Raw genomic sequence first — 19791 nt, forward strand, 5'->3', positions numbered from 1 at the left:
GGGGGGTGGCGGGCGTTGTTCGAAGAAGTGTTTCCACTTGCACCCAATAATTCTTCTGACAGTTTATATTACCCGACCTCCTCCACAACTTTAAATGGTAATAAAAAATGTAATTAGATGATTATCTATGATTTACAAAATTCTCGTTCAGCCTCCTGTCTGAGCGCAACACGTCCCAGAGGAAAGAGCCCATATAACAGAAACAATTCAATAGAACTTAATAAAAATACATAAAATTTAATATCTGACATTTGTTTGCAGTACGACCTGTTGATGATAGCTGCCATTTTAGGGCTCATTTACACCTCAACGCACGTTTGTTAACAAGTGCGCTCAGAGTCACGCACATCCCATCAAGGCAGCTCATTCGTTTTGAATGGGCCCCCAAACCTCCATGCGTTAAAACCACACTTGCCTTGTTTTTGCCCATGCACTGCAAACAGTATTCATATCCGTGCATGGCGGTGCCGAATAGCTCAAGGGCGTTTCTTTTCCTTCAAATTCTTTACACCTTTCCGGTGTGTTGCGGTGCGTTACCCCACACACATCAACATGATTTGCATTGATTTTAAATAGGCTGCCAACATGCTGCACCATAGAAAAAAAAAGGACCCACACCTTTTTTTATTGCACATGCCACGCTTTTTTTTGTACAGAAACACTAGTGTAATTGTGAGTTGGGATGCCATTCTAAATGAATTCCACCACATTACAGTGTTATGTGTTCCAGCATGCCATAAAATGTGTTTTACCTTCTGTTACTTCAATAGATAGGTGTGAAACAAGCCTTATGCCCTGTACACACTATCGGAATTTCCGATGGGTTAAAATCAAATGGAATTCCGTTTAACCACTTAAGACCCAGACCTTTAGGCAGCTAAAGGACCCGGCCAATTTTTGCGATTCGGCACTGCGTCGCTTTAACTGACAATTGCGCGTACTTTTTTCCCCACAAATAGAGCTTTCCTTTGGTGGTATTTGAGCACCTCTGTGGTTTTTTTTTTTTTGCGCTATAAACAAAAATAGAGTGACAATTTTGAAAAATGCTATATTTTTGACTTTTTGCTATAATAAATATCCCCCAAAAATATATATAAAAAAAAATGTTTTCCTCAGTTTAGGCCGATACGTATTCTTCTACCCATTTTTGGTAAAAAAAATCGCAATAAGCATTTATCGGTTGGTTTGCACAAAATGTATAGCGTTTACAAAATAGGAGGTAGTTTTATTGCATTTTTATATATTTTTTTTTTTACTACTTATGGCGGCGATCAGCGATTTTTTTCATGACTGCGACATTATGGCGGACACGTCGGACAATTTTGACACATTTTTGGGACCATTGTCATTTTCACAGCAAAAAATGCATTTAAAATGCGTTGTTTACTGTGAAAATGACAATTGCAGTTTGGGAGTTAACCACAAGGGGGTGCTGATAGGATTATGTGTGACCTCATGTCTGTTTCTAACTGTAGGGGGTGTGGCTGTAGGTGTGACATCATCGATTGTGATTCCCTATATAAGGGAACACACGATCGATCACGGCGCCACAGTGAAGAATGGGGAAGCTGTGTTTACACATAGCTCTCCCCGTTCTTCAGCTCCGGGGACCGATCGCGGGACTCTAGCGGCGATCGGGTCCGCGATACCCGCGGCCGTGGTCACGGAGCTTCGGACCGGGTCACGTGCACACGACCCCGGGCGCGCGCGACCCCACTCTGCAGACGTAAATCAGCGTGAAGGGGTCCTTAAGTGGTTAAGCTGTCTTGCATACACACTGTCAGACCAAATTCCGACCGTCCAAAACGCGGTGACGTAAAACACTACAACGAGCCGAGAAAAATGAAGTTCAATGCTTCTGAGCATGCGTCGACTTCTTAAAACTTTATTCAGAGCATAGGTATTTTCACTGACATCAAGAAGAGTGTACAAATCATATTAGAATCGTAAAAGACGGCTGGCTAAATCACAGCAGCTCTTACTCCTGAGATTCGAGAAACGCAGTGACGTCAGCACGTTGCTCTGCCCTACGTATTTCATTATAAGATGATGTCATCTTATGATGAAACTCGTAGGGCAGAGTGACATGCTGATGTCACCACACTTCTCTAATACTATGGCAAGTTTTTGTATTTTGGAGATCTTCATGGATCCACATGCCTTACAAGGTTTTCTGGATGGTAAAGGTCCTGGCTGGGTTTAGAGCCACAAGTGTCACTGACCTCTCGTCAGCTGGTAAGCGAGCACTTTTACTTACGATGGTGGTGATAGATGAAGGATTACACACTTTAAGGTGGCGGACGGTTTGGATATTGTTTGAAGAATCCTTACTTCTTATCACTTTTGGACTTTTTATCACTGGTGTTTGATTAGCGCAACTCTGTATATGAACGTTTGCTGCTCTGTGATGTTTATATGTAACTCTGATTAATCGCGCAGTTTTTCACTGTTTAAAATAAATTTATACCTGGACAATTAATTCTTGGAGTGGCATTTATCTCAGATCTAGTCTCTAGCTGGCCTATGCAGCATGTCTCCACTCTTTGACCAGACCATACCTGTAGCATGTCGGCAGTGTCTGACAATCTATAGTGGGGTAGATTCACGTACCTTTTACGGCGGCGTATCTCCAGATACGCGCCCGCGTATCGTTACGCCGATTCTCAAAGGCAGATACGCTTAAAAAATAGGCTTCCTCCACCGACATAACTTGATTGCGGCGGCGTAGAATTGTGTGCAATATAACGTTGGCCGCTAGGGGCGCTTCCGTTGTTGTCGGCGTAGAATATGCTAATTACCTAGATACGCCAATTCACAAACGTACGTACGCCCGGCGCAATTTATTTACGTAGTTTACGTTAGGCTTTTTCGGCGTAAGGTTGTTCCTGCTATTAGGAGGCGCAGCCAATGTTAAGTATGGACGTCGTTCCCACTTCGAAATTTGAATTTTTTACGTCGTTTGCGTAAGTCGTTCGCGAATAGGGCATGCGCCGTCCGTACAAAACGTCAATCACGTCAGGTCATCATATATTTACATAAAACACGCCCCCCTTCCACATTTGAATTACGCGGGCTTACGCCGGCCCCATTTACGCTACGCAGCCGCAACTTACGGAGCATGTGCTTTGTGAACACAGCACTTGCTCCTCTAAGTTACGGCGGCGTAGCGTAAATACGATACGCTGCGCCGCCGTATCATTGCGCGCCCCTACTTGAATCTACCCCAGTGTGTCCAGTTTTGCAAAGCAGTTTTTGGGCTTTAAATGAGGGTTGTGGAACCCTTGTCCTGTTCTTGTGCCAAAAAAGTCCCTTTGTTAAGCCCAATAGTATTTTTTATAAATTTTTTCGTTCAACCCAGCAGGCTCACTATCTGATGTTAACACAGAGATCTTCCCCTCTGAGCTATTGCATTCTGACAGGGGGAACCCTCCGTGCCAGAACACGCCAGTCAGCGCTTTCAGCCAATGGCTGAGAGCGCTGATCAGATGCTGATCAAATGCAGATTGGCAGACCTTTTTCGGTCATACACCTTCGACCCGGCTCGGACCAGCTGCCGTACACACGGGCCGAATGTCAGCCGGTTTCTATTGAACATTTGGCTACTGTGTACTAGGTTTTACCAGGCTTTTATCTGGGAACATAGCATTATGCCCTGTACACATGATCGTTTTTTCCATCGAAAATTCCGCTCAAGCTATCTTGCATACTCACCGACACACCAAATTCTGACCATCCAAAACGCAGTAACGTACAACAACACTACCACGAGCCTAGAAAAATTAAGTTCAATGCTTCAGAGCATGCGTCAAATTGTTTCCGAGCATGCATGTTTTTTTTTCCGTCAGAGTTCCATACAGACATACGGAATTTACGATAGAATTTTTTTCCGTTTTCATGTTCTCTTTCTAATTCCGTCGGAATTTACGACAGAAAAAGTCCGATGGGGCATACACACAGTCGGAATATCCAATGAAAAAATTCCGTCTGACTTTTTTCATCGTAAATTCCGATCGTGTGTACGAGGCATTAGATATTGAGGAACAGAGAATTTTCAACCCAAACCCTTCATACAACTGGACAAAAAAATATATTTTTGTTTTTACTTTTAGAATTTTTTTTTTTATATTTTTTTTTAACATCAGTGCATTTCATTAGAGCAGTGCATTACATTTTCGAAAAATCATGCTTTCCGCATCATTTATTTGTTTTGGTAAAAACACAATGGTAACGTATGGTAAACTCACTAAACATGCAGTGTGTGTTGTAATTAGTGCGTTTTTCAACTTACATATTTTACATTTGTTACAGATTTTTTCCATGTGCCTGTAGGAAAAAAAAATGTAAAATGCACACACAATACATCTTGCATTACAGTAAAAGAAAAATACTTCAAAAACACATTATGCTCTTTGAGAAAAAATGTATGCACATTTTCTAAGGTGATGCAAAGATGCTCTATACATTCTATACCAGTGGTCTCCAAACTGCGGCCCGGGGGCCAGATGCAGCCCTTTGCTTGCTTTTATCCAGCCCTTGGGGTTATATTTCCTCTACTGTCAGCAACAGTAGGACATAATTCCTGCCACTGACACCGACAACGGGGCACTATTCATCCCACTGATACCAATGATGAGGCACTATTCCTCCCACTGACACCAAAAAGGGGGCACTGTTTCTCCCACTGACACTAACGATGGGGCACTATTCATCCCACTGATACCAATTATGAGGCACTATTCCTCCCACTAACACCAACAATGGGGCACTATTCCTTCCACTGACACTAACGATGGGGCACTATTCATCCCACTGATACCAATGATGGGGCACTATTCCTCCCACCGATACCAATATTTATATAGGCACTTATACTACATAGCTTTTTGGTAAATGTATAGGTGATTGTGCAATCAGATTTTAACATGTACGGTCAGCTTTCGATAACAAATGATTCTTATTTGAATGTTGGTGTGCTTTGTGTATATTCTAGATCTTTGCGGTAATCTAGTGTGAAACATTTCCTCTGTGTAGGAGCTTCCTGCAATAAAGACCAGTCATTGGTGCTATCTCTCCTTGTGCAGGGTGACTGGTCTTGTCCCTGCCCCACTCCCCCTGTAGTTTTATGCAGGCAACCTGCAGTGGGTGGCTCTACTTTACCCCTCCCACAGCTCTGCTGTCTGCACAGGGTATGTACAGTCCAGTGATGATATCAAACCTACTTTTGCAAAGTAATATCTGTTATTTTAATGGTATTTCTTGCACACAAAGTGGATTTAGATTCTTTTGGCAATTGAGGAATATTGTGACAGACCCAACCAGGACAGGGGCTTTTGGAGGGGACTGCACGTTGACCTCTTGTCTAATGACAATGGGCCCTGGCTTTTAAGGGACTCTACTTTTTGGGAGGTGTGTGCCTGGGGGACCCTTGGAGTGGTCTTGCTTCGGATTCAAGTCCATGTCTCCCCAAAACACACAGGCTCTGAGGACCCAGATACATATTTGGGACTTCTATGCCCAAACCAGGAATGACTGCATTAGTTTGTTAAAATGTTAATATGATCAGCTCAAAGCAACCTGATACTGGGGTATACTGGTATAGCCTGTTTATTAAGGTGTTAAGTGTCTTTCTGTTGAGTATGTCTCTCCCATTGTGTGCCTCCTAGGTGTGCATTCCCATAGTCAATTGAGTCATTTATTGTTTCTGTCTGTCTGCTCATCTCTTGGAGAAGTGATTAATATTGTGACCACTGTACCTTGTTTTTGAACCATTGTAGGATGTTTATGTTTATGATAATGTGTAATGTACTTTGTATACAGGGTTGTGGGCTGTTCTTTAATTAGCTTAATGTTTATATTTATGTTGGCTGTTCCTTAGCTATGTTAATTATATTCCTGTTTACAGTTTGCATTGTTAGGGTAATGTGATCGGGTTCTACCTGATCTCTTCCTATGTGAGTTTTCAATAAAGTGAGTTCCAGTTTGCATCTGAGCTATTTTTATCTAGCAATGGGTGCTCAGTTATAACATCTGGTTCCTAGATCCAGACTATAGGAAGCTATATATCCTGATGGAGGCACCCAATTGGGTGCTGGATGGCTCTGTCACAAATATATTCAAAATTAAGGTTTTTGTGACCAGAGTTTACCTTTAACACAGTGATAGGAGGCAGTTTGTTCAACATAGAGGTAAGATAAGAAGCTCTTCCAACCAGTGGAAGTTATTGTTTTGATGTACAGGGGTTCTACAACTTACAGAACAACTTATGTATAGAAGCTGAATTTTCTTTTTATTCAAAGAAAAAGAGATGGCCCAGACACAAGCAACTGGCAGCATTCATCAGTTGGTAGACTTGGAGAAAAGCTTGTAGCAGGGTGACGGTGTTGGAGTTTCAGTTCCTGGACAATCAGTTGTCCTGATGTTCATCTCTGTCCACATTTACTGTCCAGCCCTTAATATGAATTTGTCTGTCTGTCCTTATGGTCTTCATTCCTTTTAGCAGCCTTTATTCTTCTGTGAAAAATGAGGACATTTCATTGAAATTTGCCATTTTGGCAAAATGCATTGCAGACAATGATAAAGGTGAAATGTACATAGATGCAAGTTAAAAATGTCACAGTGACTTGAACAAGTTCATGTTGTTTAAATCTTTAGCTTTTACAAAAGTAACCCCTGGGGATTATGCCATGAAGGTGCTTGATCAAACAAGCCCTGTCCTTGTCTCCCAATATTTTCCTGCATTGTCACCCTGCCTTTTGATGGAGACTATAAGTTTCTGTTTTAACACACATTACACAGGCATGGTCCACTGTTGTCACCTACAGGAAGCCGGTCCTAAGTAATGCCATGCAGCCATCAGTGGAGTGCACATAGCCAGGAAGTGGCTGCAGAGAGGCTACAGGAGATCAGCAGCACTGAGCTAGAACAAAGGATAAAGGATTTTAATTTTTTAAATGACAATTTTTCATCATACACAGTTCAGAGAACAAATTAAATGTCACTGTAGCAGGTACTTCTCCAGACTGAGCTAATCTATTAGGGGATAGCTGTCTGCTGCAGCAGCATGGGCTTTTTCACCCCCTTTTCTCTCTTCACACAGACACTCAGAACTGTTGTCTGCAAACTCCCTATTGGAAGAGCCTGAGCCAATCATCAGGCAGCAGCAAAGGACTGTGGGGGAGGAGATAAAAAGCCAGAGGAACTAGGCCATAGCCTCTTTTTGCCAGCACCCCATCAGGAGAGCATCTCCTGCACTCTACGTGTGTTTGGAATCGCAGCCTACCAAAAGGCACACAGCCTGCAATTCAAGCCCAGAGGAACAGATTGTTCATGCAGCTCCAGACCAGAGGAACAGACTCTCCATGCCAAAGAAGGACACCCCTGCAACAGCTCAAAGGGAAAAAAATACAATCCCATATACACAATCCTATACCCACAGTTAATCCAGAAGAAGGCAAAAACCCCAGCAAAGCTTGATCAAATTTTCTCCAGCGGTAGGAAAATTTCCTTCCTGAACCACCAAGTGGCCTGGAGATTCCCTGGATCAACTTTACCTATAAATGTTAGTATCTAGTTATATTATGTACATTTAGGAAAGTATCCAGGCCTTATTTAAAAACTTAGCAACCGGCCCATAGCTGAATGACGGCTACAAGGCGGTTTGATAACTCTGGGAGGGCGTACATTGACGTCCTCCCAGAATCGCGCTCCCACACGTCCCCTGGGGCGCACACACGGGAGTTCCATGACCGCCGGGTTCTCTCACGGATCACGGTATATGGCCGCTGATAGCAGCTGTTTACCACATGATCGCTCCGTCAAATGACGGAGAGATCACTTGTAAACAAACCCTGGCATACTCTGCAATACCCTTCCATACCCTGCCATACTCTGTAATGCCCTGCCATACTCTGCAATACCCTGCCATACTCTGCAACACCCTGCCATACTCTGCAACACCCTGCCATACTCTGCAACACCCTGCCATACTCTGCAGTACTTTGCCATACTCTGCAATACCCAGCCATACTCTGCAATACCCTGCCATACTCTGCAATACCCTGCCATACTCTGCAATACCCTGCCATACTCTGCAATACCCTGCCATACTCTGCAATACCCTGCCATACTCTGCAATACCCTGCCATACTTTGCATTACCCAGCCATAGTCTGTAATACCCAGCCATACTCTGCAATACCCGGCCCTACTCAGCAGGGGCGTACCTAGAGCATTTGGCACCCAGGGCGGATCCTACATCTGGCACCCCCCCCCCCCCCAACGTTTACCTGAAAAAAACATGAAAAAAACATTGGAAAATAAGTTATTAACTTACTTAAACCTATTTCAATTATTTATAACATTTACTGAACAGATAATACATGTCTACATTCTGCACACTGTAAATCGCACATGTCTACATTCTGCACACTGTAAATCGCACATGTCTACATTCTGCACACTGTAAATCGCACATGTCTACATTCTGCACACTGTAAATCGCACATGTCTACATTCTGCACACTGTAAATCGCACATGTCTACATTCTGCACACTAAGTCGCACGTGTCTACATTCTGCACACTGTAAGTCGCATGTGTCTACATTCTGCACACTGTAAATCGCACGTGTCTAAATTCTGCACACTAAGTCGCACGTGTCTAAATTCTGCACACTGTAAGTCGCACATGCCTACATTCTGCAACCCTCCCAATCAGGTCAGCTACAGTGTTACACTATACACATGGCAGGGGGTTGCGGACACAGTAATCACCCCCCCCCCCCAATCAGGACCGTCTTAATAGCATCATGGGCCAAGGAACAGCTGCTTTGGGTAAAAAAGCAGGGGCCCCCATGCAACTGGGGCCCCTGGGCAGTGCCCAGTGTGCCCTCTCATTAAGACAGCCCTGGGGCAGCTACATACAGTGCTAGTACACATGGCAGGGGGTGGCGGACACAGTAATCACCCCCCCCCAAATCAGGTCAGCTACCTACAGTGCTAGTACACATGGCAGGGGGTGGCGGACACAGCAATCACCCCCCCCCCCAATCAGGTCAGCTACATACAGTGCTAGTACACATGGCAGGGGGTGGCGGACACAGCAATCACCCCCCCCAATCAGGTCAGCTACATACAGTGCTAGTACACATGGCAGGGGGTGGTGGACACAGTAATCACCCCCCCCCCCCCCCCCCCTCAAATCAGGTCAGCACATGGTGGCAGAGCAGACAGACACACACACACACACACACACTCCTCCAGGCTTTTCTTCTTACAACCCCCCCCCCCTCACCACTGTTGTGCCTCAGGCTCTCAGACTCTGCCTCTGCTAGGGAGTAACTTGGGAGGTCCGGATTAGATCCCTGATCCTGCCTGTGTCTCTGTGTGTGATAGCAGCAGCTGAGCCGCCCCAGCGGAGAGAGATGACAGACACAGGCTGAGGCCGCAGTGGTGGGTGGAGGCGGAGCTATCAGGAGGGAATTCAGTCAATGAATGAGTGGACGATCTGGACTAGTCCATTGCGGCCGCGGCGATGGGGGTGTTCTAAAAAACACCTAAAGTAAAATGGAGCAGCCAGAGCCAGCAGGGATGCCCTTGGGATGATTGGACAGTGTGACCCGACTCGGGTGCGGAGCGCACCCCATATAGCGAAGTAACTCGGCCACTGACACCCCCCAATGTGTGGTACCTGGGGCGGTCCGCCCCCCCCGCACTGCTATTGGTACGCCCCTGCTACTCAGTGATACCCAGCCATACTCAGCCATACCCAGCCATGCTTAGCCATGCTCAGCCATACCCAGCCATGCTTAGCCATGCTCAGCCATACTCTGCCATGCAGAAAAAGGTGTCAAACTAAAATAAATAAAGTAAAATTAACAATAAAAAAAATTATAATTTTAAAGTGCCCCTGTCCTCGTGTGCTCACATTCAGAAGCGAACGCATCCGTAAGTCCCACCCACATATGAAAACAGTGTTCAAACCACACATGTGAGGTATCGTTGCGAACGTTAGAGCGAGAGCAATAATTTTGGCCCTAGACCTCCTCTGTAACTCAAAACATATAACCAGTAAATAAAATTAAAGCGTCGCCTATGGGGATTTTTAAGTAGCGAAGTTTGTCGCCATTCCACGTGCGTGGGCAATTTTGAAGGGTGACATGTTAGGTATCTGTTTACTCAGCATAACTTTATCTTTCACATTATGCAAAACTACTGTTTTCTTTTTTTAAAGGACAAAATTGTTTTTTTCCCCAAAAAACGTGTTGGAAAAAATTCTGCAACAACTGCCATTGTATTCTCTTGGGTCTTTGCTAAAAAAAATATATAATATATAATGTTTTGGGGTTCTATGTAATTTTCTAGCAAAAAAATGATGATTTAGGAGAGAAATGTCAGAATTAGCCTGGGTGCTCCAGAATGCCTGAAGGTGCTCCCTGCATGTTGGGCCTCTGTATGTGGACACACTGTGTAAAGGTCTCACACATGTGGTATCGCCATACTCAGGAGTAATAGCAGAATGTGTTTTGGGGTGTAATTTGTGGTATGCATATGCTGTGTGAGAGAAATAACCTGCTAATATGACAATTTTGTGAAAAAAGAAAAGGCCTAAAGGCTGCTGTCATCTGACGTCACAAAACAGGTCCAGACTCTGGGAGGATCCTGACAATATTATTGGGATCCACCCGGATACCTGACTGACAGCTGGTGTAGTGCTTCTGGGAGACTGAGCCATCCGCTGCAACCCCTCCACAGCACGGCATTCCAGTGAATTCTGAAGGGGCAGAACAGAGAGCCGGTGACTGACAGTCACCCCTCCCTGGTTGGAGAGGACCCAAGAACCAAGTGATAAGCGATCACATGTCTGCTTAGTTCTCAAACTTAGAGGCGGAAAGGGAGATCTGCAGCAACAGATCGATACTGCAGCCATATAGGCGAGTATGTGTGTTTAATTTTTTTTACTTCCCGCATTTTCTCTTTCACTTCTCCTTTAACCACTAGCTGACCAGAGACAGGTTGGTTCTCCTGCGCAAATCAGCATAGCTCAATGTCCGCCGATGACCCGCGATCCCCTAGTGTAGAGCCAGAATGGGGATCTGCCTTTGTAAACAAGGCGGATCCCTATTCTAACTGGAGACATGACAGAGATCTACTGTTCCCAGTGAATGGGAACAGTAATCTCTGTCATGTCTTTGCCAGCCCATCCCCCCTACAGTTAGAACACACCCAGGGAACACAGTTAACACCTTGATCACCCCCTACTGTAAACCCCGTCTCTGTCAGTTTCATTTTTACATTGATCATTGCATTTTTATAGCACTGATCAATGTAATAATGTCACTGGTCCCCAAAAAGTGTCATTTGGAGTCAGATTTGTCCGCTGCAATGTAGCAGTTCCGCAAAAAATTGCAGATCACCGCCATTACCAGTAAAAACAATAAAAAAAAAAAGTCCCTAAATCTATTTAATGGTTTGAAGACGCAATACGTTTTGTGCAAACCAATTAATATACGCCTATTAACATTTTTTTTACCAAGAATATGTAGATGAATTGGCCTAAACTGATGAATAAATTAGTTTTTATATATTTATTTTTTTGGAAATGTAATATAGCAAAAAAAAATATATATATATATATATATATATATATATAATTTTTTTTTTTTTTTTTTTTTTTTAATTGTCGCTCTTTGTTTGTTTATAGTGCAAAAAATAAAAATCACAGAGGTGATCAAATACCACCAAAAGAAAGCTCTATTTGTGGGAGAAAAGGGACGTCAGTTTTGTTTGGGTACAGCGTCGCATGACCACTCAGTTGTCAGATAAAATGCTGTATCGCAAGAAATGGCCTGGTCATTAAGGGGGCAAATCCTACCGAGGCTGAAGTAGTCAAAGTTAAATTAAAGGTTAGTTGCTTTTTTTTGTTAAAATAACAAACGTGTTATATTTACCTGCTCGGCCTTTACAGCCACTTTAAGGGTGTAATGAGCATCAAATTGTTTCTGAGGGTTATGGAATGTTCTTGTGCCAAAGATGTCCCCTTTTTAGCTTGCAACAAAGTGTCGGAAAACACAGAAAAAAGAACTTTTAATCTCAATCGTACATACAAATGGACAACAAAAGTGACAAATAGTCCCTACCCTCAGGGAGCTTACAACCTAAGGTCCCCAACACACATTCATACATATACTAGGGCCAATTTAGACAGGAGCCAATTAACTTACCAGCCTTTTTAGAGTATGGGAAGAAACCGGAGTACCCGGAGGAAACCCAGGAAGGCACAGGTAATGTTCTGTGATGACGCTAATGTTGCTCTGTGGGATAGGAGGGGATTAATGTTACTCTGTGGTGATGTGGGGTAGGAAGGGGTTAATGTTACCCTGTGGGGTAGGAGGGAGTTATCGATACTCTGTGGGGATGTGGGGTAGGAAGGGGTTAATGATACTCTGTGGGGATGTGGGGTAGGAAGGGGTTAATGTTACGTGATGGGGTAGGACGGGGTTAATGATACTCTGTGGGGATGTGGTGTAGGAGGGGGTTAATGTTACTCTGTGTGGATGTGGGGTAGGAAGGGGTTAATGTTTCTCTGTGGGGATGTGGGGTATGAAGGAGTTAATGTTACTCTGTGGGGTAGAAAGGGGTTAATGATACTTTGTGGGGATGTGGGGTAGGAAGGGGTTAATGATACTCTGTGCGGAAGTGGTGTGTGTGTGGGGGGGGGGGGGGTTAATGATACTCTGTGGGGATGTGGAGTAGGAATGGTTTAATGATACTCTGTGGGGATGTGGGGTAGGAGGGGGTTAATGTTACCCTCTGGGTATTTGGTGTAGGAAGGGGTTAATGTTACTCTGTAGGAAAGGAAGGGGTTAATGTTACTCTGTGGGTATGTGGTGTAGGAAGGGGTTAATGATACTCTGTGGGGATGTGGCGTAGGAGGGGGGATATTGTTACTCTGTGGGGATGTGTGGTAGGAAGGGGTTAATGTTACTCTGTGGGGACGTGGATAGGAGGGGGTTGTTACTCTGTGGGGATGTGGTGTAGGAAGGGGTTAATGTTACCCTGTGGGGAAGGAAGGGGTTAATGTTACTCTGTGGGGGATGTGGGGTAGGAAGGGGTCACTGTTACTCTGTGGGGATGTGGTGTAGGAAGGGGTTAATGTTACACTGTGGGGGATGTGGGGTAGGAAGGGGTTAATGTTACTCTGTGGGGATGTGGGATAGGAAGGGGTTAATGTTACTCTGTGGGGGATGTGGGGTAGGAAGGGGTTAATGTTACTCTGTGGGGATGTGGTGTAGGAAGGGGTTAATGTTACTCTGTGGGGAAGGAATGGGTTAATGTTACTCTGTGGGGATGTGGGGTAAGAAGGGGTTAATGTTTCTCTGTGGGGAAGGAAGGGGTTAATGTTACTCTGTGTGTTTAGGAAGGCGTAATGCTACTCTGTGTTTAGGAAGGGGTTAATGTTACTCTGTGGGGTAGAAAGGCGTTAATGTTACTCTGTGTGCGTAGGAAAGGGTTAATGTTACTCTGTGTGCTTAGGAAAGGGTTAATGTTACTCTGTGTGCTTAGGAAAGGGTTAGTGTTACTCTGTGTGCTTAGGAAGGGGTTAATGTTACTCTGTGTGCTTAGGAAGGGGTTAATATTACTCTGTGTGTTTAGGAAAGGGTTAATGTTAGTCTGTGTGCTTAGGAAGGGGTTAATGTTTGTCTGCGGGGTAGGAAAGGGTTAATGTTACTCTTGTGTGCTTAGGAAGGGGTTAATGTTACTCTGGGATGGCATTGGGCAGTAAAAGATTGATGCTGAGCCCTGCAGAAAGGGGTTAATGACCATGCTGGGCAGGCGGGGGTTAATGATAGTATTGGAGAGGAAGGGGTTAAATGATGATGATCGCACACTGACAGGCAGGACAGGGTTAATGATGATGCTATCTAGGCAGCAATAGGCTAATGAATTCATTTACCGGGCAGTAAAGGGTTAATGGTGAGGTCAGTCAGGAAGGGGTCAGTGTTGGTGTCAGGCAGAAAGGTGGTAATAATAATAATACATTCACGGGAAGGTTGGCGCTGACATCCGGGCAGGAAAGGGTTAGAACTTAGCCCTGGGATGGATCAGAACGGCCAGTGAGGAGTTAGGTGGGCGGGGACATGAGTGACCAGGTAGGCGGGGCAGCGCGGGGGAGGGGGCGGTTCGAAGGCGGGACGGACGGACATGCGGCGCGCGCTCCCGCCCTCTCATGTCGTGCTCGCGCCTGTCACTGTCCTGTCACCCGCCGGGGCCCCTACTGCCCGGGGCCCCGCACTAACATTCACACAGAGGGACAGCCGGGGAACTATGGAGAGAGACAGACACTGTGTGAGAGCTTCACCCACTGAGAGCAACTCCGGAGTCACTGCTGAGACACACGGGGACCGCTGAGAGACAATACAGAGGGAGAGAGAGACCCCACAGTGACGGTACTGAGAGAGAGAGAGAATACACATATGAGTGTGTGTGAGAGAGAGAGAGTGAGCGAGTGTACAGAGAAAGACATATGAGAGTGCCCATGCACTGACATACAGAGACTCTGAGACTAAAAGAGACAGCACAGAGTGCAGGGAAGGAGGAGAGTCCAATCAGTAGAGTGCAGACAGTTCGCAGAAGAGAGTGCAGTCAGTCATTAGAGAGGAGAGTGCAGAGAGTAGACAGCAGAGTATAGAAGAGAGTAGAGAGCAGAGTGTTGTCAGGAGACTGCAGTGTAGAAGGGAGCAGAGTGTGCAGGGAGAGGTGTTGTGTATAAAGAACAGGGAGTAGACAGCAGTGTTGTCAGTAGAGTGCAGTGTAGAAAACAGGGAGTAGAGTGTTGTCAGTGGAGTGCAGGGAGTAGAGTGTTGTCAGTGGAGTGCAGGGAGTAGAGTGTTGTCAGTGGAGTGCAGGGAGTAGAGTGTTGTCAGTGGAGTGCAGGGAGTAGACAGCAGAGTGTTGTCAGGAGAGTGCAGTCAGGAGAGTGCAGGGAGTAGAGTGTTGTCAGGAGAGTGCAGGGAGTAGACAGCAGAGTGCAGTCAGGAGAGTGCAGGGAGTAGACAGCAGAGTGTAGTGAGGAGAGTGCAGTCAGTAGACAGCAGAGTGTAGTGAGGAGAGTGCAGTCAGTAGACAGCAGAGTGCAGTGAGGAGAGTGCAGTCAGTAGACAGCAGAGTGCTGTCAGGAGAGTGCAGGGAGTAGACAGCAGAGTGTAGTGAGGAGAGTGCAGGGAGTAGACAGCAGAGTGTTGTCAGGAGAGTGCAGTCAGTAGACAGCAGAGTGTTGTCAGGAGAGTGTTGTCAGTAGAGTGCAGGGAGCAGAGTGTTGTCAGTAGAGTGCAGGGAGCAGAGTGCAGTCAGTAGAGTGCAGGGAGCAGAGTGCAGTCAGTAGAGTGCAGGGAGCAGAGTGCAGTCAGGAGAGTGCAGTCAGTAGACAGCAGAGTGCAGTGAGGAGAGTGCAGGGAGCAGAGTGCAGTCAGTAGAGTGCAGGGAGCAGAGTGCAGTCAGGAGAGTGCAGTCAGTAGACAGCAGAGTGCAGTGAGGAGAGTGCAGGGAGTAGACAGCAGAGTGTTGTCAGGAGAGTGCAGGGAGCAGAGTGTTGTCAGGAGAGTACAGTCAGTAGACAGCAGAGTGCAGTGAGGAGAGTGCAGCGTAGATCAGAGAGAGGTGTATAGAGCGCGGTGTCCCTGGCAGGGGCCTCTGTGTGTCCCAGTTGCTTTTCTTTGCTGGGAACAATGTGTGATTGTTGTGGGGGTGGGAGGGGGCACTCGGCAGCACAGTGGAAGGTGGCAGATCCCAGTGAACAGCTTGCTGTGTCCTGTCCCGGGGATGACGAGCATTGTGCAGGATCTAACTGACAGGAGAGCGCTCCCCACACTGCTGTCCCTTTAATAGTGATTTGTGAGTGTGTGTGAGTGTGAGGAGAGGTCTCACTCCGCTCTCTGCACCCCCTGACAGGTTCTCCTAAAGCCATCAGAAGTGGCGGCTGTGACAAAGGGATATTGTGCTGGATTCAGCATGCTCACCGAGCCAGACGCACCGCCGGAGTTTGAGAGGTGAGTGCGCTTCTCCTGCTATGTACTCTCTGTCCTCTTACCCTATAAGGGGGTCTATTGTCAGGGACCTGGAGGTGCCCAGAATTCACCCTGCTCTGCCCGGACTGTACCCAGATAAAACTCTGATCCCTCATCTGCCTAGACTGTGCCCTGGTCCCTGAACCCTTGTTCCTCCACCAGTCCACACTTCCCTGTGCTTCCTGCATTCTTCCCTTGTCTGATGTGCTTTCTCCGCTCTGTACCCTGCTCTCTGCCTGCTCTCTGCACCCTGCTCTCTGCCTGATCTCTGTACCCTGCTCTCTGCCTGATCTCTGTACCCTGCTCTCTGCACCCTGCTCCAGGACCTGCTTACTCCTTCCTACACTACACCCTGTCCGAGCACCCTACCCCTTCTCTGAGCACTTACCCACACCAACCCCTATCCATGCACCCTACTCAGAGCACCAACCCCTATCCATGCACCCTACTCCGAGCACCCATTCCACACCCAACCCCTATCCATGCACCCTACTCAGAGCACCCATCCCACATCCATGCACCCTACTCCGAACACCCATTCCACACCCAACCCCTATCCATGCACCCCATTCTGCTCCGTGCACCCTTACCTATGCTGTGCACTTTATTCTTTTTCTGTGCAACCTTGCCTGTACTCTGCCCATCTCGAAATACATTTTCCTATGGTGCCCCTCTCTGTGCAGCCTTCCCAATACTGTCTATACTCTGCCTGTCTCAATATACTTATTCCTATGGTGCCCCCCTCTGTGCATCCTTGCTGTGGGCACCATTCCCTTCTCTGAGCCCCTTACCCTTCTCCATGCACCCTACCCTTCTCCATGCACCCTACCCTTCTCCATGCACCCTACCCTTCTCCATGCACCCTGCCTTCTCTGTGCACCCATGCCTATGTTATATGCATCCTGCTTTTCTCCAAACACCCTTGCCTATGGTGCCCTTTGCCCGTACACCCTTCTCTGTTATGAGCACCCTGACCCTTTTCCATACACTTACCTGTGTTGTGTACAGCCTGCCTCTCTCCGTGCACCCTGCCTCTTCACTATACACCTCTCTATGGAGCCCCTTGTCCATGCACCCTTATGCTGTGTTCATCCTACTAGTTCTTCAAACAACCTTCCCTTAGCTGTGTGCACCCTGCTCTTCTCCATGCACCCTTTTACTACGTTGTATGCACCCTGCCCTCCTCCATGCTCCCCTGCTAATGTTGTATGCACCCTGCCCCTCTCCATGCACCCTTCCCTATTCTGTGTGCACCTTGCCCCTTCTCCATGCACCCTTCCCTATGCTGTGTGCACCCTGCCCCTTCTCCATGCACCCTGCTCCCTGCCTGCTGTGTGCACCCTGCCCCTTCTCCATGCACCCTGCTCCCTGCCTGCTGTGCCTTCCCACACAACCCAACAGGCTGTTGCTGGCTTTTGCCTACACAGCCCTTCAATTTGCTGGGCTGAAGGCTGCACTCCTCGCAGGAGTAATCCATGCAGGTACTGACTAATCTGTAGTGTTTTTTATCGGGCTTGCCATTTATCGATGTAGTTCCTGCATAGTTTGGTGCTCAGAGAAGTAGCTGGTTTCCAGGAAGTGCTGGCAGAAGTAGTGACAGTTGTTGCTGCTCTGTGCAGACTACTTCTGTAGGGACTCCCTGTGCACACGAGAGTGCTGGTCACCCTCCAGAGTGGGGATTTTCCTAACTGAGCCCTCCAGGAGTCTTGTCTGCCCAGCATATCCCTAATCTCTGCCTATCCCGAGTGCTCTGGATTGATCCCCTCTTTTATCTTCCCTCCCGGCGTCTTATTTTCATGTTTCCTTCCTGCTTTTCTATCCCAGCAATTCTCCTGACATCCTGGATCCACTTCATCCCAACCCTCTGCCTGGTTTGTCTAAACCCGCTTACTGCCTCCTTACTGCCCACCAGTCCCCAGGTCTTCCCAAAGTATTGCTATACCTTCCCCGTCTACGTGCAACACAATAATCTTTCAATTTAAAAGTAAAAAGTTACTTATTTCTCAATTATTAGCATAGCTTGTGTCACTTTTTATTCGCCAAGTAGGTCGGCGTATGAAAGATTTTATGATTTTATTCTGAGTGACGTTTGCAATTGACATTTCCTGGCATTTTGGGAAAAATGTCTCTTTTAAATTAAGTTGTAGCCTATATTGAAAGGACAATGTGTTTTGATTATCTGGTGAGAGTTTTTTTTATTTTTTTTTTATGTTTTTTTTTTTTTCCCCTTCTCGCGTTTAGCTGTGAAGCGAATGCCTTGTAACAAAGTGACAGGCGAGACTCTTTATTTTACTTTTTTTTTCCAGCGTTCAAAGGTCATTCCTCTATCAGCTCACAGAGCGAATTCATTCGATTTTTTTTTTCTGTATTTAACTTGTAAGCAGCCGGCAGTAGGGACCTGTTTGCTCTCCCTTAATCCCATTATAGAATAATTGATTAGAATTTGTTACACGGCTCTTGGTAAAATGTCGCAGCCGGAGAAGTTTTTGAAAAGTTTTAAGCATTTGTTGTGACGGCCTGACGGTTGTGTTGGCCGATTGTTTTCTTCCTGGGTTGGGACTAGATAACCTTAGGAGATTCTTAATATCGATTTTTGTATCGGTCAGATAAGGGCGGCTGATTGGAGCAGAATTTCTGGGTGCAATTTTGTTCCTCAAGACAATGTGAACGTTTTTTAGCTGCAAAAACAGTGTGACAGTTTGCGGGAAGGCCGGTGTGATCCTTTCTACACGCAAGCTTTTGTCATGGTGTTGTTAGTGGCAGCTGTGTTTTTGTTTTGTTTTTGTTTTTTTGTTGTTGTTTTTTTTTTTTCTTCCTCCCCTGTTCACTATTAACACGTCCCTTCATATCAGAGCAGATGCTTGTCAGATGTGCTGGCTAGTTTGTGCTTGGAGGTCTGTGATTAGATTTCGCTCCGCGTTCCCCAGGCATACTGTCCGACTGTCTTGTTCTGCTCCTTGTGGCGGTCACGGCTGTGTTGTTCCTCGGTCTGCATGTGCGGCAAGGCCTCCGTCTTCATTCCTGGGGGGGTTGCCTGCGTCCCTGGACCAGCACTGGCCAAGCCTGGAGGTGTGTTTCTGACTAGGTCATTGCGAAATAGATTACGCTGGGATGTCTGTGCTTTCCGACTGGTGCTAAAGCCATCGGACAGAAAGGACAAGTTGTCGCCTACTGAAAGTTCAGTGTAAGTTTTTTTTTTTTTTTTTTTTAAACCCCTTGGCATAATATTACTGTTGAAGAGAAGTAAAGCAGTGACAAATGTTACATTATTGCCCCTAGCCGGAGCCAGCGGAGTGTATTGTATGTGTATTTCCCACCCCTGCCCTGTGTAGAGGGGTTAAGATGAACAACTTGGGGGAGTGTATTATAAGCTTGTATTTTCTATATCGCAATCGCTGCAAAAAAGGGCATTACACAAGCGGCAGGATGTCCCGTGTAGAATAAAAAAAATGAAGGAAAACGCAGGTTGGAGCACAAAAAAAAGAAAAAAAAAGAGGAGGGCTGTAATAACTGACTCATTCGAACACCCACTGAATTTATTTTGGGGTTACGACAACAATGGGCAACTGTAAATCCCCTTCTCTACGTTAGCCAGCTCTGGGGTCGGTGCCAGGCGTTGGGCGCTCATTGTTCCAGTGACACTGGCATGGTGATTGGCCGTTCACCTGCTCACCATTTTATCCTGTTCTCCTAAATTATTTTTTAGAAAAGAGAGAGGAAGAGAGAGACA

The 19791-nt window shown here is 46.2% G+C and overlaps 1 protein-coding gene across 2 annotated transcripts in view; it reads left to right on the plus strand.

The window, feature by feature from the left end:
* Nucleotides 1-14270: 14270 nt before the first annotated feature.
* The window catches only part of SOX5 (SRY-box transcription factor 5), a 282377-nt gene continuing 276856 nt past the window's right edge, over nt 14271-19791 (plus strand). The window contains exons 1-2 of one of the 2 annotated variants that reach the window (XM_040345422.1): nt 14271-14444; nt 15946-16043. In XM_040345422.1, the coding sequence (XP_040201356.1) occupies nt 16006-16043 (38 nt within the window). In that variant the 5' untranslated portion in view covers nt 14271-14444; nt 15946-16005. Of the gene's footprint in view, nt 14445-15535; nt 16044-19791 lie in introns of those variants that run through there. The other variant, XM_040345423.1, reaches the window with a different exon arrangement.

This window comes from Rana temporaria, chromosome 3 (assembly GCF_905171775.1).
Source record: "Rana temporaria chromosome 3, aRanTem1.1, whole genome shotgun sequence".
Lineage (NCBI taxonomy): Eukaryota > Metazoa > Chordata > Amphibia > Anura > Ranidae > Rana > Rana temporaria.